The sequence below is a fragment of the Netta rufina genome (assembly GCF_964035555.1).
Source record: "Netta rufina genome assembly, chromosome: 4".
NCBI lineage: Eukaryota > Metazoa > Chordata > Aves > Anseriformes > Anatidae > Netta > Netta rufina.
The window spans coordinates 8,167,017-8,193,368 of record NC_140127.1 but is presented as its reverse complement, the minus strand read 5'-3'; the positions used below and the strand labels follow the sequence as shown (position 1 = coordinate 8,193,368).

The following is a 26,352-nucleotide window of genomic DNA, read 5'->3' as shown; positions in this document are numbered from 1 at the left end:
AAGCTGAGGGTAATCAAAGACTTAATATCTATTTTCATAACGTTACTGTTTCTATAGCTACCTTTACATTCTCTGGGGCAGAAACAGCCCCAACAGCCTTGATCATAAATATAGATATTTTTTTAACAGTCTTAATCATAATTAAGTCAGTACATTTGTTTAGAAGCATTAGACATTTTTCTTTTCATTTAGTGACAAGCGCGAGTCTATTGTTCTTGTCTGTGAAGAGCACTATTAATCATCTTACTGAATAAACACGGTAACAGAGAGAAAATAGTTCTACTTTTTGATTTGTTTACTTGATATGTTTTTGTTTTTGTTTTTTTCTTCACAGAGTCAAGTAAAGAGCAGTTTGCCTACACAAACATTGCTGAAGAGCTTGTGAAACTGTTCAAGAAACAAATAGAGCATGATAAAAAAGAGATGATCTTTGAAGTTCTGGCTCCCCTGGCAGAAAACGGTGAGAATTTTAATTTTAATCTTACAGTATTTTTTTATACCAAAATGCTGTAAAGGAAAGGATATTGTTGTCTCTTTTAGGGACTAAAGGCGGAGTAACTGGCTGCTTTGTGCAGAAGTTTGCATGGTTGATCCTTGTGATGACAGTTTCAGATGAAGCGAATGTCAATTGTCTGAGCACATGACGGGGGCCTACAAGTTGTTGATGCTGATTCCACCTCTGATTCGCTTTCTGTATGATTATGTTACGTTTGATTTCCCCGTAACAGCAGTGGGAATATTAAAAGCAGCTTTTTAGAGGATTTCACAGTATTTTCTAGACAAATGTGAATATCAAAGATGCCCATAAGAGCTTTGATATAATTTTCTAATGATAGATGCTAGGAAATATGTAGTAACTATCACACCTCTGCTTCATATTAATGTACAATAATAATGAAGCACTATCTTGTAGAACTGTTAAGTGTTATGCTCGCCTTCAGCACCATATTCTTCTCCTATATTTTGAGCACAGTCCATTTGATTGAAAAGTTACATTTTAGACTCAGTGGAGCTTATTATTGGTAGTTACTTCTCTAAAGTAGCCAGCAGATTTATCTGTGAAATGAGGAGAACTCACTTTTCCCCTCAAAGCTCAAAAGAGGATGTTGTAGTTCTGTAATCCCTGAGGAACAACAGGAAGAGCACGACGATCGGCTAAAGTGTTCATAGCCCATTACAGCACCAAAAAGTCAGCCACTACATCAATTCCTGGGATCTCAGAGCCACCAACAGTTTCATGTCCCATGGAAGTATTTTTACAAGGAGCATGCTAATTGCAGAGCTAAGAGCAGGACGCTCTCTGCTTACTATTCATTGAGAGATCATTTAAATTTAATTTGGGGGTTTGGTGGAATATATTTACTATTAGCCCCGGGAGACCTAGATCCATTGTCTGGTTTGAGCAGTGAATGACAGGGATGTGTGCAGGATCATCCCTGCAGGATGTTCCTCCAGAAGGACTTATGGGTGGTTTGTATAATCTACCATCTGCCCTTAAGGGAAGCTAAAAAATGAGTTAACCTGTGGAGCTAGTTCTGGCCTGAAGTGGGAAGCAGCTCAGTATGAAGACAGCACAGTGTTTGATGGCTCTTTACTTTGTTTTCATCACCTCAACATTAAAATTTGTTTAAATGGAATAAATCTTAGAATGGTAGATTCTGAAGATTTAAGTCTCATCCTACTCTTTTCAACATCTGTCTGTTTTACATAGTATAAATCAAGATAAATCTTGACTTCAATTTAAAGAAGTGGTAATGTCTATTCTCAGCAGTTATTTTGTCTTTTATTGTAAATGATATGTGAAACAGGATTCCTCTCTTCAGTTCTAAAAATGTGCATTTTGCCAAAATCTATTCATTTATTATATAATAACTAGCATGCAGTTCTAAAATTGTTCCATCCTTGGAGACTGATGCAGAATCGGGTCCAACTTTGTGTTAGCTTCACGTATCTCAGTTCAAATGCTTAATTTTTCTCTGCGTTTTATGGTCACAGTAAACTTTGATGGGTTTACTGCTGCTGAACATAACTCAGCCACTGGCACGTTACAAGGTAGTCAGCTGAACTCTGTCACTGTGCATTCAAGGCATGTTTAAAGGGAGTGAGTTCACTGTGTTGGTACCGTTTAGGTGCTTTTCACTGTAGATCATTGGCAATAGGCCAGCAGGCAAAAACATCTAAATGAACAATTTGCAGAATGGATTTGGGGGGAGTTGCCTTGTTTGTTTGGTGGGGGAGGTATTTTAGTTCATTTTGTTCTGTTTTTAAGGACCCTGGTGCAGCAATTTATCTTTCAAATCACAGCGACCTGATGTTCCGCAACTTTTTAAGGGCCTCAGTGCAAAAGTACCTATTTAAAAAAAAATCCCAGTTGAATATTTTGTGTTCCCTAACAAAGTTCATGAGAAGGCCAGCTGCTTTGAGAGGAACCATTTCGGTCAGGCAAAAAGCCTGGCAACAGCAGTAAATGGAGAGAATCAGACACATCCTTCACCGGAGGTGCAACACCTCCTCACCCAATTGTCGCTTGTGGGAAAAAAAAAAATGCATCCACGGCTTTGGCCTTAAAATGTTTTTAAACTCGGGCTAAACTCCTTACTGTTAAAACGCCATCTCATGCAAAAAAAAAAAAAAAAAAAAAAAAACTATGCACTATCCATTTGTTTGGATGTTTCTGCAGAGCTTCTTTTGTCTAAAGTCGGTATGAAAAAACTACCAGAATCACTTTCATGGAACAAAAAGAGGTGACACAGCATCAGGCAACCTGCCATCCCCTCTTAACAGAAAGGGAAATTAGGCATGTAAAAGAGGAGATGCCCAGCTCCAGTCGCAGGGGGAAAAAAAGGTGTTAAAAATTGTGTTGCAGAAACAGAAAATGTTGCTTCCAAATCCTTCCTATTTCACCACCTGAGTAACACGTTCATCACCTTCTCTGTTGAGCCTTATTGCTAGTAACTAAGCATCGAGTTTGCTGTATCAGTGTTCAGGTTTTCCCCAATCACAACAAATTTCTCTCCCAGCCCAGCCTGCTGGATTTGGCCTTACTGTACTCCTCCTGCAGCCTTTTCAACAAAGGCCGAAACCTTGGCTCAGCTGAAAGAAATAGGTGATTAATTGCTCTGAAATTTCATCAAAAAGTTTTGTATTTGATATTTGCGTGTCTGTGGGAAGTCAGTAGTTCTTCTGTGGACGAAATAGAAGGTGAGACGTTAGGTTTGTTCTGCAGCACACTCCAAAGTCTTCGGAGATCCCAAACGCAGCACAGCCCTTATGAGCATGCTGTGTAAGGACTGAGATGCCAGATGTTTTCTGCAGATAAATTTGCTCATTTTTGAGAACAGAAGAGCAGCCCCACACTGCTTCACAGTGTGTAGACGTGGTCTAAAGGCAGTCCAGAGCTGGGGGAGCACCTGGTAGATGAGCAGTGATGGAAGTTGACCCTGAGAACCTACAATAATTAAGTTGCACTGACGAGCTGTCAGTGAAACACTTGGCATTGTTACGTGTTTGCTGTCCCGCATGCAGGTACAATAGATGTGTTTAAACTCATAATGTTGACTCCTCCTCTCCATGCTGTTCTTCAGATGTCATTAAACTGCAGCTGGTTGAAGCAGGCTTGGTGGAGTGCTTGCTTGAGATTGTCCAGAAGACTGTGGATAGTGACAAAGAGGATGATGTTGCAGAGCTTAAAACAGCTTCAGATCTTATGGTTTTATTATTGCTTGGAGGTAAGTACAGTGTAAGTACAGTTTACCTTTTGCAAAGCAACAGCAGACACCTGTATGCCATTTGGCTGCTGAAGTTTACTGTTTATTAAACTATTTTTTAAATAACCTAAAGGACCTGCCATTTAACATATAGTAGGTCAGATTTTGTCTCTCATCTGATTGCAGGACTGAATAAATTGTAGTGAAGCCAGCAGAACTTGACACATAAAAATAGAAGAATTTTCCCTAACATTTTTTTGGCTTGCTGACAAAGCTTTGGCTTTTTATTCCAGATGAATCCATGCAAAAGTTATTTGAAGGAGGAAAAGGCAGCGTGTTCCAAAGAGTGCTTTCATGGATTCCTTCCAATAGCCATCAGCTACAGCTTGCAGGAGCATTGGCTATTGCAAATTTTGCCAGAAATGGTAAGACTATGCTATAGTATCTTACATGTATTTATTTGTGCCTTTCTGTCATGCTACATCTGTACAGAGAAAGTGTGTGCAGTGTTAAAGCTGGTATGAAGCTATACAGCACCATTGGTAGTTTTATAATTTAAAATCCCAGAAAGTGTTAAGGCTGCTTTAAAAATAATAATTAAAATAAACCTTTCACATTTGTGATAGGTGTATAGATTTCTGCATTCTTCAGTTTCTCATATCACTGTTCTAAATTTGCCATGAGCACTGTAACCCCCCATTGACGACGGTGGTCAAATTCTCCAGCAGTAAGATCTAGAAAGGAGCAGGGAAGTGACACTTCTGTTCTTAAAAAGCTCAAATAAAAATCTTAGCAATATTCTTTCACTCACAAGTGACATTGTCTCATCTTGCACAGACGGAAACTGCATCCATATGGTGGATAATGGCATAGTTCAGAAGCTGATGGATCTGCTAGACAGACATGTCGAGGACGGAAACGTAACCGTGCAGCACGCAGCCCTGAGTGCGCTCAGAAACCTGGCGATTCCTGGTAAGCCTCCCTTTGCATTGCTGATTGCACCAATGTGAAATTCTGCTCTCCCCCTGCAAGCCCCAGGGGCTGAGGGTGGGACATTTCTGGAGGAGGTCAGCCTGCTGCTTTCCATTCAGGCCCATAACTGCTTTTGTAGTTTTTGCACAGCAGCTGCAGCCAGCAGTTTTAAATAAATCACCGATTCATCAGCCATCCTTTGGCCACTCTGAACCCACAGTATCACCCCCCTACCAAGGAAAGGGCAGCTTTGTGGCAAGCAGGGAGCTGAGGCCTCAGATAGGATTTCTCAAACCCTTCCATGCAGAGCTCTGCATTTTTTTCATTTGGGGTTCTCTTCCACAGCTGAGGGTCCCCAGCAGACAGCAGTGCCCAAATTACTGAAGCACTGCATCTCCCTGTTAACTCCTAGAGCTTTGACAGTTCAGAAGTTAGAGCTGGAGCTGAACTGTTGGAATAGCCAACCTGCTCCAGTTGGTTACTGTTTGTAGGCAATGAACTGAATGCTAATTGTGTCATTTTAATAACTCCACTTGTGTGAGTTTTGATTACCCAAATGTAAAAGACAGAGTACCTGCACATAAAAACAAAACAAGCCTATAATAATTATATATGCTTTCTAGTACAAGGCCACAAAATAAGCCTTTTATCCATTTAACCTCATTTTACTATTTTCAGTCTTCACAAAGAGTAATTTTCTAAAAATGATTGTGAGTACATACTAAACCCATGCAGCTTTAGTGGCATGCCACTTGCTTATATTTCTTGGGCAGTTCTGTTAACTTCCATTGTTTGGAAAGCTTCCCTGTAGCCTGTGCTCAGGGATGTCAGCCAGAGACCTAAACAAGATTTAATGGATATTGTTACTGAAAAATGAGCAAGGAATAATTGGCCCCGTGATGAACTGCTTGTTAAACACTACTTTGAATATGAAAGAAGTATTTTTTCCTAAGTACAGTATTGGACCCATGGAAGTGGAGAACTTAAGACTAGTGGAAGGGATGAAGGACAGTTTGGGGAGGCCTTACCAGGACTCCAGACATGTCAGGCCACAGTGTTTTTTGTGTAAAGTATTGGGACTGGGTATGAGGTTGCTCTGCTAATTGGATGCTTTAGTTTCTTTCTCTATGAGAAACACAAGAGTGTTGTTGGGTATCAGAGATGTTTCCCCATATTTTAGGGCACAGGTAAGCTCTAGCCTGGGCTTCTGCTTGGTGCATTTTGTGGAGGACTCTTCCTAGCTGAGGTCTAGCCTTCAGTTCATGGTCAGGGTGAACACTGGAGATTAGGCGTGCATGCTGGGACAAAGCACTGCATTTCATACCTGCATCTTAGCAACCCCAACATTTTTCTAAAACACAGCATTGTCAGCACACACTGTCTGTGTTCACGAGCTATTTTTCAAACGGTGTCTTAAAAGTTGCATCAAGACTGTCTTGGAAATAAATTGCACCTTCCAGAAATGTTCTTGAGATCGTTCCTGTTCTTTATTCATGCAGTTGTAAATAAGGCTAAGATGCTATCAGCTGGCGTTGCAGAAGCAGTATTGAAATTTCTCAGATCGGAGATGCCCCCTGTTCAATTCAAGCTGCTGGGAACATTAAGAATGTTAATAGATGCACAAGGTAAAAATAAGCTGTTCTCTATGTTAAGTAATTCTCTTTGGTTCAGTCTATGATATAATGCTAAGAGAGAAGGGAAGCAGAGGGGGTTTTTTATTGTTTTTTTTTTTTGTTGTTGCTGTTGTTCTTTTTAATTTTAAGCCTGAAGCCTTAGAATAAACCTAATACATATGCAAAGGGAGAGAAAAATGTGGGTTGACTTTTTTTTCAGCACTCCTAAATTGACTACTCGGGACCCTCAGAATAGGTGTCAAATGCTTGTTTACTTTTGTACTTCAGAACTCTCCTACACTGTCACATTATGAGTATGCGTTGAGGCGTGGGAGTTTGAAGCTACCACTCCAGCTTTGCTGTTCACTTGCTGCATTTTCTAGCTGTACCTAGCTTCTTGGAGCACGCTAATGCGCTTGCTAATTGATAAGCTGCAATTTCAAAAGGAGCGAGCACCTTTCAGTTCTGCTTCTTGTTCTTGTACCTAAGATCTGTATTTATGAAATTAGACATCTAAAAAAAAAGTTATTAATGAGATAATTAGCCAAGTATTTATTTTTGACCTAGTAGAGCAGATTTTTTTCAAAAGCTCCCTTGTAGTTCTAGCATAGCTATTAGATGTGAAGTAGAAATTCATTGAAGTAACTTATGCAACTTTAACATCTTGTGGTTTAACCCGGTCGGCAGCTAAGCACCACGCAGCCGTTTGCTCAGTCTCCCCCCTTCCTCTCTGGGATGGGGGAGAGAAACAGGACAGTGAAGCCTGTGAGTTGAGATAAAGGCAGTTTATTAAGACAGGAAAATAATAATAATGATAGTACAACTAACAGTAATATGTACAAAACAAGTGATGCATAATGCAATTGCCCAGCCTAACCCCAAGCAGCCGGCCCCCTACCCCAGCTAGCCACCCCTATATATTGTTCAGCATGACCCCAGATGGTGTGGGATACCCCTATGGCCAGTTTGGATCATGGTCCTGGGTCTGTCCCCTCACAGCTCCTGCTTCACGCTCAGCCTGCCCACTGGCAGGACAGAGCGAGGAGCTGAAAAGTCCTTGGCATTTTTTTTTTTGGTTATGAGTGTTTTTGGTATTTTGTTTCCATTTTGGCTTTACTTGCTTCCATGCAACCTCGACTTTTCACACTGTTAGCTCAAGCTGGCAAAGTTCTCCTTCAACTCCTTCTAGTTAGTGACTTTCAGCTTATTTTTCTAACACTTGCTTTAAAAAAATGACAACTTTTCTGTTGTGTTGTTGGCTCCGGCAACGTGTAGCAGAAGCAGCTGAACAGCTGGGAAAAAATGCAAAGCTGGTGGAACGGTTGGTGGAGTGGTGTGAAGCCAAGGATCACGCAGGTGTGATGGGAGAGTCGAACAGACTACTGTCTGCACTTATACGACACAGCAAATCAAAAGTAAGTGGCGAAAATTTCAGCTTTTAAGCACAAAGAGTTACCTCTGCACTTCGTATCATTAGTAGCCAAGGCCTCTGGTACACAATCTTTCTAGAAAGCCAGGTTGCTTTCACGGAATCACAGACCTGTAGGGGTTGGAAGGGACCTCGAAAGATCATTGGGTCCAACCCCCCTGCCAAATCAGGTTCCTCAGAGCAGGCTGCCCAGGTAGGCATCCAGACAGACCTTTATTCATATGTTACATCCTCTCTGCCTCCAGGACCTGCCCGTCAGACTCGAGCATCAGGTTTAAACAGTCACTGGAACTATATAGGTAAAAAACATAGAAACAAAGCAGAACAGTCACAGATTTGCAGGCCAATTAAAAAACATTGTTAGGGTGAATGTGGCTCAGTCCTCACCCATTTGAATTTGCGTTGTATCCTGTAGAAGTTCAGCATGCCATATTTCCTACTTTATGATGATATATGTAAGGAGGCATTGCATTCAATCGCTGTTATCTTTCTATATAGATAGTTATTAAATAGGCATTCACAGAATGACTATTAGAAGAAAATGTAGAGCTGAGAAGGTGGGTTTATTTTTTGGTGTTTTTTTTAATGCTTTTACTGCCCTCTAGGTTTGGTTATGGGTACAACTGGTTCTTTACTGCACACTGATTTGAGTTCATTTTTTTATTTAAAAGTATTTCAGCTAGTATTTAGAAAGGCAGTGGTAGTTTAGGAACCTTAGGTCCCATTTTAAAAAATGGAGTCGGTACTTGTCTGTTAAACCACACTGGTATTGAACCTGGATGCTGTCATCTCTTACCTGCTTGGTACTACCTTTTGGAGGATGATGTTCACCTATAAAATCATTAAAATTTTCACATCAGGGCATATAGCCAAAATTCTCCACCAACTCAAGTAGAAATTAGCAGTTCCCAGAGAATTCGAGGAAGTCTCAAAACCTCTTTGGATTTCTACCAGAAAAATCACAAATAGGAAGAAGCATCACTGCAAGTAAGGAAAAGTATAAATATATATGTATATATATTTTTATATACGCATAGATTTTATATATATGTATTTCTATCTATACACATAGACTTGTATATATTATGTCATTCAGAAAAGAATAAGTTTTTTAAGTGTTAAATTCATGAGTCATACAGCTGTGACTTGCACCACAAGCATCCTCAATATGATAACTAAAAGGATTTCAGTTTTCAAGGTTATGATCATACTGTGTCTGGTTCCCTGCACAAAGAATGTCTCTGCATAGTCTGTGCAAGTACTGGCATGTAAGTCATTCTAAACACACGTAGCAGTTGATGAGTTTTGGCTTGTGGTTGGTGTTTAGAGGGGATGTATCCTTTGAATGGAAATTCAACACTATCTTTAAAAATTTAAACTAGATTCTTATTCCAAGAAATAACTATTTAATTGTTAGTTATTATTAATAATATTCATAAATATTATATAAATCATAAATGTAAAAATAATATTTAATGACAAACATAATAGAAATAAATAATAAGTATATGATTTATATGAATATTCTATAAAATTTAAAAATGAATATTAGCTATTATATTAGTTATTATTAGTTATAACTATTATAACTTTGCACCCTCAGAACAAATAAATAGTTAAAAAAATATATATATATATATATATTTGGACTGTTGCCCTTTAGCATGCAAAGTTACCTGACTTTCAGTCAGTATTTTGCAAGTATTTTTGCTCTGAAAAATATATATTTCACATATAACTGTGAAAACTTAAATTAGGTGCAAACTAACTTTTTAATGATCATGTACAGGTAAATCAAAGACCTCAAACACCATAAATGGTTAAGTGGCACAGTTTGACAGGTCCATCTTATAATTAGAGTAATTACAGATAATTAGGCTTATGTATTATGTATATGTACATTTATACATAAAGTTCTTCAGTGTGCATATAACCAATGAGCAGCCTTACCTGGAGACAACACAGCATCGGTGACAACTTTGTTATTTAATAGTTTATGTGCAATGCAGAATTTTTTTTTTTTTTTTTAATTTCTATGCTATTTCTTTTAGGATGTCATTAGGACCATTGTACAGAGCGGTGGCATCAAGCATTTAGTAACCATGGCGACCAGCGAACATGTAATAATGCAAAACGAAGCTCTCGTTGCGCTGGCACTAATAGCAGCTTTAGAGTTAGGTGAGTATCCCAGAGGTTAACTCCGCCTGCGTTCTTCTGAGCCTGGGCCCATGAGAATTGCACAGGGGCAGTCGTGCGAGCGTCTCTTGCAATGTGGAGCAGGCTGCTTCTTCCACCAGCTGCTTCTTCCACCGGCCTTTCAGCAGCACAGAAATACATGGCAAGTCATGCACTGACAAACAGGAAATAAGGTTAAGCAGAAAACTGGAGTTTGCTCGTGATACAGTTCCTATTCTATTATTCTGGTAGGTAAACACAATCTAGAACACCCTCTAACAGATTTCAGATTTGGAGTAAAACCCCAAAGGCTAACTATTTTAGAGTGGAGAATGTATGACCTAGGTCTGTGTGCACTGGGATGGTTAATCCCCTTTTGAGAGAGCTTATCAAAGTAAAGCTTTCACTTGCCTAATCTGTGAGAGCTGAAGAATACATATGGAGGTGGATGATGCCCCCAAATGTCTTTATTATTATTAAATTCCACAGAAATAGATGCAAGAGTTGCCATATGAAGGCAGAGATGAGTACATATCTTGACCTGCCTTTGTAATACTTCAGCTTACCAAACAAAGAAAGGGAAATGCCCACTGGGGGCTTTATTTATCCTGTTTGCTTGCTTGTTAACTAAGATGATGATCTGAACAAGCAACATTTACGTATTTTTGTTCTTGATTTCATCTCTTGTCATTGTGCACTATCAGAATGCTACTTTCAACTTCCCAATTGCTGCCGATGCATCGGGGAATTGTTTTGTTTTAATTGAAAGGAAAAATGCTTGTAATTACATGACACTTCTAACCCTTGTCTTATATTCAGACATTTAAAGGTTCTGAGGCTGAATTCAGTACATTAATGTTTCTTAGAAAACTACAGAGGAAATAACTCATATTCTGATTTTGCAAAGCTTTTCATGGTCTTAATGGATCTCTCTCTCTACCATGGAGTCAAGAATTACGCTGCCTGTATTTAAGTTAAACAAAGTTTTCAAAAGCAATTCAGGCAGTGAAAGTCTTGAAAGCTTAAATATTGCAGGTGGTAGAATAAATAGCTAGAAAGCCAGGCAGGTTTTCCATCAGCTCACTGCACATTTAAGATTGGATTTTATTATTAAACTGTGTAATTGTCCTTTCAAGCAGTTAAGCTATTTTGCATTTTTATAGCAAGAGCTGTGATTCCTATCAGCACACCATCTGATACGTGCTTCAGTTTTATGCCAGTGAGCTAGGTACCACAGCACCAATTCCACTACAGGGGGAGATCCATGTTTCAGTAAGCTAAAACACTAAAGTATCAAACCAAGCGGCACTTCCAGGTTTACAAGTTTTCACTTGTGTTTCAGTCACTGCTGAAAAGGACCTTGAAAACGCTCAGCTCGTTCAGATTCTACACAGACTGCTCTCAGATGACAGGAGTGCTCCAGAAATAAAATACAACTCCATGGTGCTGATCTGTGCCCTTATAGGATCTGGTGAGTATTCAGGATGGGGCGCTTTTCTAAGAGATTTTTATTATAAATTTTTTGTGACCTGAACTTGGAGCACATGCAAATGCACTCAGTCTTTGTTTCTGTTCACAAGGAATGTACACAGAATAGTTTGATTTACTGTGACACTTTAGTGTCAAGAAAAAGGCTATTAACTCAGTTTGGGATATTAACTGCCAAAATTGGATTCAAGCTTCTGCAGTTTGCAGATAGCTCCTGGAAGTTTGAGCTATCTGTAAGTTTTACAGGAGAAAAACAAAAACCACCTTTAACTGTACAGTGTCAGGCTCTCTGCAAACATGCAGATAACAAGAACTTAATTCTTACCTTTAGCTGTAAGCTCCCTGTAATCGATGGGTGATGGCTGTTTTTTGGGTTTTGTTTTTCTTTCTTCAAGTAAAATTAGGTGGAAGAGAAGTTTGCAGGGCACCTCCTTTAAATTCCTACAATAACAGTAGAAAGTTAAAAAAGAGAAAGAAAAAAAAAAGGAATACTTACAGGGACACAAGTGAGCACTTTGTACAGCACATAGGCTGGCATCCTGCTCACTGACCTTGCTAGGAAGAGTCCTTCCCTTGGCAGCCTTCACGTGCTCTGAGTACAACTGTTTGTGGTTTTTTTTGAAAGATGAGCAGGCTGTGCTCTAACACGTGCCAGGGCTGGACACTGAACTCTCTTCTTTCTGAGGTAACCCTCTGGCAATGGTCAGATTGCTTTGAGGATAGTGAAGAAGCAGGCTATGGCTTGCAATGCAACTTCACACCTCTGCATGGACAAAGAGGGAGGGGAGAAATGGAGCAAAGTATCATGAAGAAGTTTGATCCCCAGCTGAGGATTCAAGAAGTGGACAAGTTTCTTTCACTCAGTCCTTCAAAAAGTATTTACTCTATGGAAGGAGACCAAATTTCATGTGAGAAAAAAAATCAGAAATTTACAAACACCTAAGGGACAAGGAACTGCATTAAGTGCAGAAAGGTAGGAAGTCGGTACATGTTCAGTACCCATCTCTGCCCATGGCTTGATGAGTGTGAAACAGCTGAAGATTTGCCAGAGATGAGTTCACAGCAATTCAGCTGAATTGATTAAAACGTTATAGCTACATGCATGCTGTCTGTAACCAAAGCTGCTTTTCCTATATAGAGTTCACCACGCCAGCTGCAGGGCTGGTGAACCCATATGTTCATGGTTGCCCGTGCATCCATGCTAGTGACTGCTGTATTACTGACATCTTAAAGGAACTAATACATGGTTTTTAGAGCAATACATACATCTCACTGTACAAAGAAGGGTGCTCAAAGCTTGCTAACAAGCCTCAGCTCCCACTAAGCATTTGCTTTAGTGCTAAGACACAGCATTTAGGTTTTACTCACGGCCCTCTTACCTTAAGCCATTTTGTGCTTGGAGTCGTCCATCCATTTTAGAGCAGAAGCCCTTCTGCAGAGGTTCCCTCAGCCTCATTGCAGTGCTCTTGTGATGCTCCCATTGCTTCCGACTAAAAACATCAGCCTCAGAAATTCTGCTCAACACTTGCATTTTCACTTCCCTGAGTCTTGTCACCTGCAAGATGGACAGCATTATTTAAGGTCAAATAACCACCTCTATTCCACTGGAGTAATTTTTTTTTTTTTCAGAGTGAGTTATCCAGCTGGCAGAGCTCAGCCACCACACTACAAGTTTTACATAGACAAGAGGCATCTTAGCATTCTCCCATAGAGCAGACAGCACATCACTACACTACACAGCTGTGAAGCTAGGGCTCAGCACTTGGCTGACCCAGTGGCCAGCCTCCCTTCTTGATGAACAGACCTATGTAACAACAGCCAGTACATAAAAACAGTAACTGAGCAACCCTAATATTAGCTTTTAATCCCCCCCCACCACCTGATTTTTAACCAGGGGAGGCAGGCAGTGCAATCACAAAGTTTGCTCTCCATGCATGAGAAAATACGAAATCCATTTCTTCCAGCCCTGCTGCCTCTAACATTTCTGCCACCATCCCTGCACAATGAGTATTTATGTTTACAAGTTCCCATGTTCTACTGTAAACAGAGCCATAGTTCCACAACAGCTAGAAAGTGGTTGTCTTGGTTTTAATTATTGAGAAGTTTAATTCTCCAGGGCCTGCTGTTACTATCCTTCATTACAGGGTATCTGGCATCATATTTAACTTGATACTACTAACAGCTGTGCTTTAGCAGTAAATACACATGTATAAAAGGGATTTTTTTGCCATCTGGAAGTTGATGTTGCAACTGAAAGAATGGCTGGAAAGAGGGAATAAGAAAGACAACAAAAAATGGAAACGTAACCTAAGGACTAAGCAAAAGCAGAGCATTCCTAGCTAGCAGGCACGTCTGTGTGAGGGTCCAGCAATCTGGATTCTGAGCACAACCGATCAGCCACAGTAAGTCACAGCAAGCTCCTGAGAGGTAGTTCAGTAACATCTGCTTAAAGACGATGCTATCTTAGAAGTAGAAAGAGGAAGGAAAGCACTTACATGGTATAAGCACCCCGAGAGCTTTGCTGACACTACCCTCTATAACCCAGCTCCCAGGTGCACAGCCGTGCGAGTGCTCCTAGCTCCCACACAGCAGGGGATAAACTGAAAGAAAACTGAAAACTTGTGAACAAAAAAGTTGGCAGGGAAAACAAATGGACAAAGCGTGCTTTTCTGTCCAGAGGAAAAGCAGTAAATATGCATAGCTGATCTGAAACAGATGGTTGGGATTCCTCCCGGGAAGCTCAGGGATGAGGCCCCCCCAGCAGCACCTGGGAAACAAAAAAAATACCTGTAGGTGTTTGCTGCTGATTGAGAGTTCACCAGAATGGACTAAGCAGGGCATGAAACACCACCAGCTGCTTTGGCTCTTCACTGTGGGATGCCTGAACACAGGGCGCCAGGTAAATGCTCCACATTGTATTTTTTTTTTGTGAATTGCACTGTCTGGGTCGTTTCCGACCTGTCCTTACTGACACAGCGTACAATCAAGGATCAGACTGGCAGCACAGTGTCACACTTCGAAGTCAAACACAAACGCTGTACACACGTGCACAGCTCAGTGCAGTGCCCGACGTGTTTTACTGTCACGGTCAGAGCTGAACCACAGCTGGGCAGCTCCCAAGCAGTGACACAGCCAGTAAGGAAATCCCTCACCCTCCTCACACTCCCCCACAAGCCACCAGAGCTGATTTACTACAGGTGAGCTATGCAGCGAACCCTCCAGGCACCCTCATTCACTTCATCAGACCGGTTTAAGTAATAAAGCAGAAAAATACTCCATTAGAAAACAAACACTTCCTAAGCATCTCTTTTGGAGGACTTACCAGGTGGATCTTTGTGACTGCCAGGCAGCAGCTTCAGCCTTCACCTCTACCTGAAGTCAGTGGAGCCTGGGCATGCCTAGGTCCAGGGAGTTCTCTCCATCCTCAAAAGCAAATGAGAACAGTAAATGCAAAGCCCGTGAGTACACACACCTGTGTGCGTATGCGTGTACACCAGGGACTCCCTAAGTGCCTCACACCCACCCAGCTTTGCTGTTCTCTCGCCCGTCTCATACCCAGCACCATTTCTTTTACTCTTTCTTTTTTCCAGAACCTCTCCAAAAGGAAGTGCAGAGCATGGCATTTCTAGAAGTCGTATCAAAACTCCGCAGCCATGAGAACAAAACTGTTGCCCAGCAGGCCTCGCTAACAGAGCAGAGACTTGCTGTAGAAAGCTGAGGAAGGTCTCTTGTTTTCAGTGCATCCCATCACAGATTCCACCTTTGTCCTTCGTCCTGCTGCCGCTCCTGCTATGTTTTCCACTGTATCACTTGTGCATGCGTGTAATGTTCCCACACAAATTGATGAACTGCTGTAGGTACCCGTCCAAAAAAAGGTTTCTAAAAATTCATAGGTGGTGTTAACATGAACCTGTCTCCACCCGTAACTGTTCTACTCGTATTCTTGTTGCTTGGGCCACATAGTAGAATGTGCATGTTGTAGTCCTATGATGATGTAAAAGTGGTACTACATGACGACTCTCTCCTCACAGCCCCTAACCGCGTAACAATGTACTACTAAATTAGGGACAATACAAGATGCAGCAAGTCCAGGCTAGTGTGCTGACTGTAGGATTAAGAAGTAAATCTAGCTCCATTTTTGGTGCTCTGGAGATGCAGGTTTGGATGCAATGTACTGCTGCTCATTCACTGGTCTTGCCTATTAATGTCAAACTCGTGGTACCTAGAGGTAACAAATAAAAATTTCAGTGCTCTCACTTTATCCTGTGGTTTGTCCTTTTCCATATTCACCCAGAGAAGCTGAGGCCACACCAGCAGGCACTGGTGAGGAGCCCTTCTCGTTCCTGGCTCTGGCCCCTGCTCAATCACTGCCTTTCAGCTCCAAGAATACAAAGGAAACAATTCCAGCCACTTCCACTGCATACACTGCTGTGCACGGAGGCACTGTGTGGTTTAACAACTGGGGGTTTTCACAGGAGCACACTATACAGTCCTTATCCCATAAAGCCACATGGGTACAAGTGCTGCTAGGTTTGCTTCGGGCTGGGTGTTTTTTCGTTGCAGTGTTTTGTTTTTGCAGATGGATTTTTAAAGGCCTATCTTGCAGCAGCTTTTCAAGAGAACCCCATTAATAAGTGAGAAACGCAGTGTGCAAGTCTTCCCTTTCTCCTCTCCTAGGTAAAGGAGTTGGGGAATTGCCGGTTTAAGCACCTTACCTCACAGCTGCTCCTCTGTAGGATTTGTGACGACGGCAGTGAGCGGACCAGCAGACAGCTGTTTGGCAAAACAGGGAGCGGTGGGGATAGCAGTTTCCAGCAAGCCTCCACATGCTATTTGTGACTGTATGATACCATTGCCATCTTGATGATGCCTTGAGTGATTGCACAAAGATCGTATGATCTGTAACGCTGTGAAGAGAATTCAGTTCTCCCAGTGCTGAAGTGGCAGCCTCAGGAGTCTCAGGCTTGTTTATCAGCCCAAGGGAAACCTAGAGGCCAAGCTATCCATGTGATCCCATGCCACATGGTTGCAAAACACTGCTTTCAATCTTTCCAAATTCACTTCCCAGCTCCGTGAAACCACCGGCTATCCTATACTGCGATGGGAAGATGCCATTCATGACAGGAAAGGAATCACGTACAGAAGCTAAGTATGAAAAGAAGCTGGACACTTCCTACATATAGTCAATATAATATAAGATCTGAGACCGTACCAAAAACCCCAAACCTAGCAGATGCTACAGGAGAATTCACACATCAGATCAAATTCCACATCCATTTAAACTAATGCCAGGAACTAAGTGGCAACACAGTAAAGTTGGAAAAATAGTAATAATAAAAAAGCCTGGTAGCAACTGTACACAGCCTCTTATTTAAAAAAAATAAAATGCAAGACACCACCAACATAGACCTGTAGACACAGGCCAGGATCCCATGACACGAGGCTCTCAATAACACAGACCCTCTGCACTGGTGTATGTAGCCCACACACTTACAACCACTGTTCACAACAGACCCACGTGAAACCCAAGTTTCTGTATTTATTACAGAAATAATTTTCCTTGATTTCAATGAATTCCAAAAGACCGGTTATCAATGGCTTACCTGGTTCTAGAAAGAGACTCTTCATGCCTTTTGACACCTGTATAAACTGCAAATACTCACACGAGCAGGCCGTAACAAAGCTGTGATGAGTCCCATTCAGCTGCTTGTCTAACTGGAGCTCAGGTTAAGCATCAAACCTATTTCTATCACTGAATTTTTATTAGGGATACCTAATATGACCACTATGACAGCAAGCATAAAGGCCAACAGGCCTTTAATTTTCAGATGGTTTCCCCGGGCAGAATATCAAGGCATTTAAACTTCTAGATGGAACTTGTGCTAAGTCTATATACCGAAGGAAAGTCTGCACAAAGATGGTTTTATGTCATGGCAGAAGGTAAATGAAGAGACTGTCTGTCCACACAAATGCATGCTCTAGCATGCAGGTCATTTTGATGTAGCTGGTAAATCATTTATCCTCTTAGCCTCTTTTAGTCAGACAAACAGGATCTGAGGACATTACCACCGTGTGCATTTCACTACTCACTTGACTGAAGTCAACTGAATGGGAACTGCTGATGACAGTTCGGCTGTTTACTAGATAGATTACAACTAAGCAGTTTGAAATCTGCTGCTCAGATTATTTTTATGGCAACAATGCCAGACTTTTCACTTGCCTATTGCTGCAGCAAGCCAAGCTCAAACAGCCCACAGCTGCCACGCTGTGTAGGGCCAGCAGTGCCCGGCTGGCACGCTCCACTCCTCTGCACCTGCAGGGCTCCCACGAGACCCAGCAGCACGGAAAACCAAGAGCACACGCAAGAGTTTACATTTCACAACGTGGAAATAGAGGGAAAGGTCTCTCTTTGTATGAGGCACAAACTCCCAACAAAACAGGTTTTGGATCCAAAGGACCAATGGTCAAACGAGACCACGAGACCCAGTAAGGGTCACTTGTTTCAAAGGTCCCAGAAATGGTAACTAGTCATGTCAGGAAACAACATACAAGTTCACACAGAATACAGGCAGCTACTCCTCATCTCCCCTTCACCGCATTTTTTTATATACGAACACCACACCTATTGCACGTTAACAAAATTTAGGCAATGTCCTGGACTTTGCTTCTTTTTGGTTGACTTCTCCAAGCACCCCTCGCCCTGGTCTCCACATTTGCATTCTTACTTTGCCAGAAGTCATTTCCATAAGTGAAGATTTATGTACATGCCTGAGATACACAAAAGGTATTTGACTTCAGTTTGGATATAAAGATGTGCTTTTAAATCAGTCACAGTGGTGCTTTGCAGACAAAGCAGTAGGTACAGATGGGGATGGACGGTTAATACAGGGCAGATGTCAGGATGAGGGGCAAAATTAGCTGCAAATCTGAAATTTGTTTCCACGGGGAAAACAAGGCAGGCTCATAAGAGACAAGACAGTATCATTCAGATCTGCTGCTTTTTCTTTTCCTCCTCGAGATTTGCATACTCACCAGACTGGCAATACTTCGACAGTGGTCAAAAACATAGCAAGGGCGGGCCTCTGCCCACAACAGCACAAGGAAGGAGCATTTGCAGGGGGGCAGCACATAGCCTGTCACAACCACAAGCTATCAAAGGAGCGATGATTGTGATCGCTTGGCCCAATTCCCCCTGACCGCCTGATCACACCAGATCAATCAAAGACAAGCAGGTTGCTGGCCCGTTTGCTCAGAAATTTCTGTTTCTCAGTGAAACCTCCTGATCAAGCCAGGTGCTGCAAGTGCTGCTCAAAGGCAAACTTTGCACCTTGGGAAGAAAAGTGATAACCACGGTGGGTGAAATCAAACCAGGGCACCGACCTCCCAAGAGCATTTGAAAACTCCTTGCAAGAGGTTCAGCCGATTGTTTTTCAAAGCATCCAATGCCAACTATGCTTACTATTTACTGCAAAATAATACAGATTGATGAAATACTGTATTTTAGAGATACTAAACTGGATTAGCTTGCCCTACAGTTTTGGGAATACTAAAAAACGGCTTCCTCCTCCTCTGTCTAAACAAGCACAAGACATCATTACACATTTTTACCTGTGAAAAACAAAAAGTCAGCTCTCAGTATTTCTGTTTAAGGACATGTTACGCTCTAAAAGTTAAATTCCCACCTCCCCTTATAAAAGTTTAATTAAATCATGACAAATTGTTATATCCCCCTTTGTGCTGCTCCCTGCAAAGAACATGCCAGGGTCACTAAAACGATTACGGCGAGAGCTCCAACAGCTGTACTAACCAGCAGCCACAGCAGCCTGAGGAACACCGGCGACCTGTCAGAAACAAACAGAGCACATTTGTTAGCCAGACTTCAACAACAGCTGACAGCAGACGTGGGATTTTCTCACATGTGGACGTGCTGTTGACGTATTAGCTTATTACTCATTTAAAGGCAGCCGCTGGCAGCATGAAAATGTGCTTTGTGGCTGCCTTAGAACACAGCTCCCACATTGCATATGTGAGACTTGGGGATTTATTTCCCGTTAGTTTTTGGGAGGGAAGAGGGTGGCTTCTTCCGGAGGAGTTTTACCTGAACATATCTTTGTATCTTCAATGTTGAGTGCCACATCAAGAGTACACGTTCACAGCATCATATTTCACGGAATTTTATTTATAAAATTGTAATTATCTAACAAATTGCATATAAAATGATTTACTTCAAGTAAATACAGAATACTGCACAACTATTAAAACTATCGTATTGTCCATCATAAGTGTATTAAAACATTCCTAAAAAATGCATCTATTAAAAAACAAAAACCCAAGAACACAAGTAGCATGATCAAGACCACTTTCAATAGCTTAAAATGAATTACCAGGAAGTTGCAACAACCTCCCAAGTATACTCCAGTTACATCCATTGAGATCAGCATGTGATACAATACCACAGTCTAATGCTAAAGATGACAAGTAATACATATGCACCTGATCTATGCTTTTCTCCTAGACTGAAGATAACCAGTCTGAAATCAGATAACTAAAGCTCGAGTCAAACTCTACTGGGCATGCAGTTCTGTTATAGCAATACTTTCAATCGGTAGGTGTAGTTGGCTTTTACAATCAATTTTACAACCGATAAAAAAGGAACACAAGAGAATACATTCGTATAAAAAGGAATGATACACAAAGGGTAAATACCGACAACTTATGCCCTGGGGTGAACCAAGCAGAGAGACACAGCTGGAACCGATCTGGAACATCCTTATCAGAGATGGGTCCGAGTCCCAAAGCCCAAACCCCAGTCTCCCCAGAGCTCAAGGTAGCAGCAGGTCTGTCCCTGCTAGGTGCACAGTGTGAACATGAACATACGTACAGATGGAGCTTTTTGTTACCAGATTTGCATTGCCAAACACAACAGACAGCTAGCCGTGCTGCATGGCTGAGCACCTGCCTGATGCACGCTAGCAGTCACAACCCTTATTTTTATACTGCATGTTAAGGGAGAACGATTATTGGTTCTGCAAGTGGCAAAAATCAGTAGGTAGTGGATCAAACAAGGTAGATTCGTTCTGTTTGCATTAGAGAGTTTTATGACCAATTACAGATATCCCAAAAGGCTTCAGAGGGGGAGAAAAAGATAAAATAGGAGAGAGGAACTGGAACCTTCACCAGTGTCTGACACACGCCGAGATCCCACCTGTGGCCACCACCACACGCCCAGATGGCACTCGTGCAGCAGGAGAGGGAGTTATGAACTTCTCTTGCAACTAAGATTGTTAAAATCAGGATGGATTTTACCAAGGGCATCTCTACAAAACGTCCAGGACAGAAGCAGTTCGTATAGCACCATGCTTTAGTCCTTTTAGTGATGCTGACCTCCCAGAACTGGCAGGGGGTGCTGGCTCTGCCCCTCCAGTTCCCAGTCTGATGCTGTTCTCCCAGTTCCAAGCAGCAGAGGAAAATAAGAAAAGAAAAAAAAAAAAAAGCCAAGGGAGGTTTGCTAGGGGTTGTACCTTCCCCAGGGCCTGCTGCAAGGCGGCTCGGAGGCACTAGGTGGCACTCCGGGGCCAGGTGAACGAGGCCTGGTGGCCCCTGGCTCCCACCGCCCAGGTTTGGTGGGTGGACGCCGTGCTTGCCGGGATGAAAAAAGCAGTCATGTGCAAGAATCATTTCACCTGCATGCTACTATTTACATTTCCAAGACTATTTACACACCAGGACTACGATGAACACCGCTCTCTCTCAGGGGAGAGAAGGCTTCCAGGACAGAGCACACTTGAGCAACGCCTCCACAGCCTCAAACTCTAAGGGGCACTACCAAAAGTATGGGTTTTGAAGCAAAAAGATCTCAACTGCTACAGAAACAGACACACGCACACACAGACAAATCAAACATTTGTCCATTAAGCTATATATATATAAAAAAAAAGAAGCAGCAAACAAAGGCTTGTGAGTACGGAGAGCATTTAGAAAGCAGCAGAGGAGGAACAAGGACCGGGGATGCCCTCTGACAGGAAAATGGCTTTAAAACTGGGGCTGAAGGGATCAGACCTCCCTACAGCAACACTGCCATCACGGACAGACTGCCCAGCAAAGGGGTTTCGTGCTCCACATAGGGCCACAAGCCTGGCAACAAATTTCTGAACAACCACCGCACGGTAAGGATGTGGTGACACGCTGACCTCCACATCAGGCAAGCTAGAAACTGCCAGAAAGCCATACTGCCTACCGTACCTTATTGCTCTGGAAAATAAGCCCGTGTAGCCAGCGGTTGTGCTCTAGTTGTGCTCACCTGAACGTTTTGCAAGGTTTTCTGGAAGAAAGCTTGATCGGTTTTGGTAGGCTCTGACAATTACAGATGGATTTCCAAGGCCTCCCGCAAGCTTTCCGAACTGGACGCCTAAGCTGTAAGTAGATCGGGCATTGTCAGGACATCTTACCCGATCCGTAGACAAAAATGTGGCATTTAAATGTGCAACATAGGCAGCTAATCCTGAACATTCAGTATGCATCCATCAAGCAACTGCAGAAATGAGAAAAAATAAGACCATCTCTCGGGAGTTATGGGGGGGGGGGGGGGGGGTGTCAGCATCTGCAGCAATAAAGACAAGGTCTAGAAAAATACCTTATTTAGTGGTTTTTATTAAGAACAGTCACTCTGGGACTCAGCAGAAATGCTGCACATCTGCGTGTACACATGCAAGCAGTGAGAACAAGACTTGCTCACCTCAGGTCGTTTTTACCTTCCTATCAGCCTGACACTGCCAAGGGCACGCCGAGCAGACCGGACCTCGGAGGAGAGCGTGACAAGTCAGAAGGCCAATACAGTACAACTGCAGAAATTCAAGTACAGGAATGGAAGTTGTCTTCAGAAGCTCACAGCAGCAACAGCAGTACTCAAGATCAGTGGCAACAAGGAATGTTTCTGTAATGCAGACTTTTTTTTTTTTTTTTTTCTCCACAGCGAAGTGCTGGGTCACAACCAAGGCTCTTGGGTGGAGGAGTTACTTCCTGAACCACGTTTCCCTGATTTCTCCCCGCACCATTTCATTACAGTGCAGCAACCTAAGTGCTGATGACCTGTCTGTCCTGCTGCTATCAGGCAAAATGGTGTGTCCCTTTGGGGGAAATGAACACCAGTAACTCCTCAAGATGAGGAGCGCTAAGAAAAACGTAACACTGCGGTGAGGTGGAACCAACTTTATTAAGGACAGTGAATTATAATTGCTTTCAAAGGCTTTTAAAAATGCTCTGAGTCACGGCTGGCCTTTAACAGCAGATACCATAGGATACGGAGGCTGCCTGATTCAGAGCCAGTCAGTGGGAGTTAACCAGAAGAGGATGAGGTAATGCTCACAGACAGGAGGGCAACAGGACTATCTGTGGCATCTGTGGAACAGTGTGCCCACCTTTGGACGGGGATAAAACACAGCCGACTAAAGCACAGAAAGGCAAAATGTGCAAGGGTACATATACTCACACGTTTAAGAGTCATGGGGCCAGAAAGGACCTCAACAGGTCATCAGACCAGACTCCTATCCATCCCCCACAACAGGGAAGCTTTGAAAACAACGCATTCATCTCTTCTACTTCACGTACTCGTTAGGAAACTCATCTCAAAGATGCTAAGCTCTTACAGTGAGGTCCTACACACCACCCTTGGTCGCTGTTTTAACAAAGCAGGAGCCAAAAGCTCATCGCTTTTAGGACCGGTTCTGCATATACTGAGAAGGGTCATATAACAAGCTAAATTTATACAAAGTGCAATGAAACTACCCAAGCCATGGTTAGGTTCGGAAATTAACTATTATTTGTGAAGAACAATGAATCAAACTGGATGGAGTCTGATCTAATTCTTCTGCTATTTGTGCTTTATTCCAAATTCTACTCTTTTTTCGACTCAAAAGAGTCTGTGTCTTGGCTGATCCTAATATACACTTCGATATTAAAACTTTTATTCCATTGCTTCAAGAAAGCTTTTTGTTGCATTTAGAGCAACAAATGGAGACATCTCTATAGCAAGGACTTGTTTTCTGAAGGTATAGATTTACTTCTGGCAAAAGCTTTTCTGTCCAACTTCCAAGGGAATGGGATATGATCTTTCCATAATCACATGCATTTACCAATAAATAAGTTTGGGTTAGACTGTATTAAAACATATGCACAGATTTAAAGCACTGGAGTGTCACAGGTACTTACTCCACAGCTCATGCAAGAAAAAAGAATTGAAGGAAAAAAAAGAAAAAGAGAGAAAGACCAAAGCCTCAGATAGGAACAGACCAAGGAATTATCTTAAAAGAAGTTTTGCACGAGTATTTCAAAGCACTAATATTAGTGAGATCCCTAAATACATTAGGTTACACTAAATTCCAGAGAAACAAAAAATTTAGCCATATCAGATACATATGCTTTGATTTTTTTAAGTTAATATATAATTCATTCTTTGAATAATATTATTCACTTGGACCCAACATCCACACTGCTTTCATACATTTATACAGTTATATCCCATTCTTGCCTTAAGAAACTGATGTCCTAAAGTATGGCAGCAACCAAAGGATCTACAACCTTTGTTCGTCAAATATAAAACTCCTTTCCTTTCATACAAGGGTGTAGAAAGGAAAAAAGATGTTGATAAAATTAGACAGTCCTCCCTGTGAGCTTGCCGATTCCAACATCAAAGTACAACAGGGAAATGGTTGTAAGCTTGTGTAAAAAAAAAAAAAATCCTTAGTTTTAAAAACATTTTCATATACTGTACAATAGATGCATAGAAAGTTGCTTCCTGCTTGATGGGTTTAGGCCTGTAGCTATGTTTAGCTGTGAAAACAAGAAGATTGCTCCTTTACAGAGTGGTGAGGAGAGAGACCATCTTGGGAATATTTGGCAGCTATCGTAGAGCTCATGACATGAAGAATAAACAGCATATCCACAGACTACAATGATGCAACTCTGTCCCACTGAATACACCAATTTTTAAAAAGTGTCCACTTGTTACTCAGGATCAAGAATACAGTAGAGATTCACGGCTCAACAGCTTTCAAACTGGTGGTTTAAAACAAAAAAATTGTCAGTGAGCAGCAGATTTTAAAGAGCCCACTCTTCTCTCCCCCACCCCAAAGAAACACGAGTTCACTGCAACATCAGGAACTTAGGCTTGAGACTATGTGGGAGAGAAGGCTTCCCTGTCACCCATGTCCATACAGCTTGGTGTCGGAGCGACACACTGGAGGTTTCAGAGGGTTTCGGTTGTCCAGTGTCTTGTTGTGGTTACTTCAGCAGTTTTACCAGCTGGCTCTGACAGCCTCAATGTCACTAACCAAATTCTGGGCTAAGCATATCCCAAATATCTGGAAGAGACAACAGTTCATTCATTTGGAGCACTGGATAACTCTTTTCACATAGGCAAACTCCTTAGGTTATACAGAACTTTGATATGAAAAGAAGCAATCAAGTTAGACATCGACAGCGTTGGCAGAGGAAAGCATCGAAAAACTCCTGTAAACCTAGTATGGTATTTATAGTGTCACTGGGTTCCAGGAAATTGAATAGTTCTAGATTTGCTTTGTAAAAGCAACTGTAAAGGCTTTCCACCATTCTTTTAAGCACCATCAGAACCTGTAGGTCTGTAGAGGTTTAAAAATCTCTGCCCAATCTTTAAAACAGTGTTAATTTTGACCCACGAACAGTTGAAAAGAAAAACAAATCCATCTCTATTGATAAAAATGAAACACCCTTTAACACAAAAAAGCCTCATGCATTTAACACACCTCACTAAAAATCTACAGACTTTATATTTTTAAGTGAAACTCATGCTGTGTTTCCATTTCTCATATACAGTCCCATCCCCAGCCCCTCTATGTTTTATCTTACTGCTTTTCTTCCATGTAATTCATTGCAGCAAACGCGACATTTACCTGCAGTAATGCTATCCCTATGAATATGCCAGCAACTATGGTAAGATTGTCCTGCAACCATTTCTCAAACTGAGGGACGCAGCCTTTAGTGTAGATAACAATCTGCTGATCAACTTCCTGCCAAGGAGAAGGAAGAAAACAGAGGTCATTATATTCAATTAGCCCATCAATAGAATAAGCTGCTCTTGCAAGAAGGATTCAGATCTTTAGGATAACACATTTAAAAAAAAAAAAATGCTTACTGGTTTTTGCCTTGCGTCGTAGCCACACTGAGTATTAATAACATCTTCCTAGGAGAGAGAGACAGAGGAGAGGCCAATGAGTGAAACGTCTCCAAAACCTCCCGTCCCACCTCTCCAGAGCTGGTTCTGTATGTAGTAAGACAATCACCCTAACTTCAGTCACCGTACTACTTTTGAAAACCACCTTCCCTCTTCCATTTAGTGCTGTTCATTATTCACAACAAACAAAAGCACATGATCAAAAATTATTTTCATCCCTCAGAGCTTCACACTTGGAAAACCAGCCCTCCACCTGGATAAACTCCACATTCCAAATGCAAGCATTCAGAAGTCAAAGTAAAGGGATTAGGAAGCACCTATTTTAAGCAAAACAACTTGCCACTGAAAAGGTTTTGTTTGTACTGAAAATACACCGAGACTACTGTTAATTTTTTTTAGGGTTCAGTCTGTCTGGCATGAAGAGGTGAGAAGGGACAACTCGGTTTGCAGAAGCTGCAAGCTCTTACAGGGAATGCCTGCAGAAATACATACAGTACCTAGCTCCTTTCCAGAAACTCCAGAAACTATTGAGGAAAAAGACAATATGGGGTAATGTTTTCCTACTGCTCATTCTTTCTTACGGGAGCTTGATACCATTGGGGAGGGAGATTATTCCTAGTGCCTCTGCTTTAGCACTCCCCAAGCGCAGAAAATTAAACAGGCTAGGACAGACTTTTTCTAGTGAACAAGTGCTACTTAGCAGAAGCTGAAGTTTACTCCGTATACACAGTTATTTTGAGGCAATAAAATGAAGCAACTACC

At 41.8% G+C, this 26,352-nt stretch overlaps 2 protein-coding genes across 5 annotated transcripts in view; one reads left to right on the top strand and one right to left on the bottom strand.

Annotated features, from left to right (window-relative positions):
* The window catches only part of RAP1GDS1 (Rap1 GTPase-GDP dissociation stimulator 1), a 94,894-nt gene extending 79,260 nt beyond the window's left edge, over window positions 1-15,634 (top strand). For all 4 annotated transcript variants that reach the window (XM_084285841.1, XM_084285840.1, XM_084285843.1 and 1 more), the window contains 9 exons: window positions 335-460; window positions 3,585-3,728; window positions 4,001-4,132; window positions 4,545-4,679; window positions 6,179-6,304; window positions 7,568-7,707; window positions 9,773-9,899; window positions 11,239-11,367; window positions 14,975-15,634. In XM_084285841.1, the coding sequence (XP_084141967.1) occupies window positions 335-460; window positions 3,585-3,728; window positions 4,001-4,132; window positions 4,545-4,679; window positions 6,179-6,304; window positions 7,568-7,707; window positions 9,773-9,899; window positions 11,239-11,367; window positions 14,975-15,102 (1,187 nt within the window). In that variant the 3' untranslated portion in view covers window positions 15,103-15,634. The remainder of the gene's footprint in view (window positions 1-334; window positions 461-3,584; window positions 3,729-4,000; window positions 4,133-4,544; window positions 4,680-6,178; window positions 6,305-7,567; window positions 7,708-9,772; window positions 9,900-11,238; window positions 11,368-14,974) is intronic.
* An 8,022-nt stretch (window positions 15,635-23,656) lies between these two features.
* TSPAN5 (tetraspanin 5) overlaps window positions 23,657-26,352 on the bottom strand; it is a 69,905-nt gene continuing 67,209 nt past the window's right edge. Inside the window, exons 6-8 of the mRNA XM_084285631.1 lie at window positions 25,552-25,599; window positions 25,310-25,426; window positions 23,657-24,742 (exon numbers count right to left, since the gene is read on the bottom strand). Of these exons, the coding sequence (XP_084141757.1) occupies window positions 24,677-24,742; window positions 25,310-25,426; window positions 25,552-25,599 (231 nt within the window). The 3' untranslated portion in view covers window positions 23,657-24,676. The remainder of the gene's footprint in view (window positions 24,743-25,309; window positions 25,427-25,551; window positions 25,600-26,352) is intronic.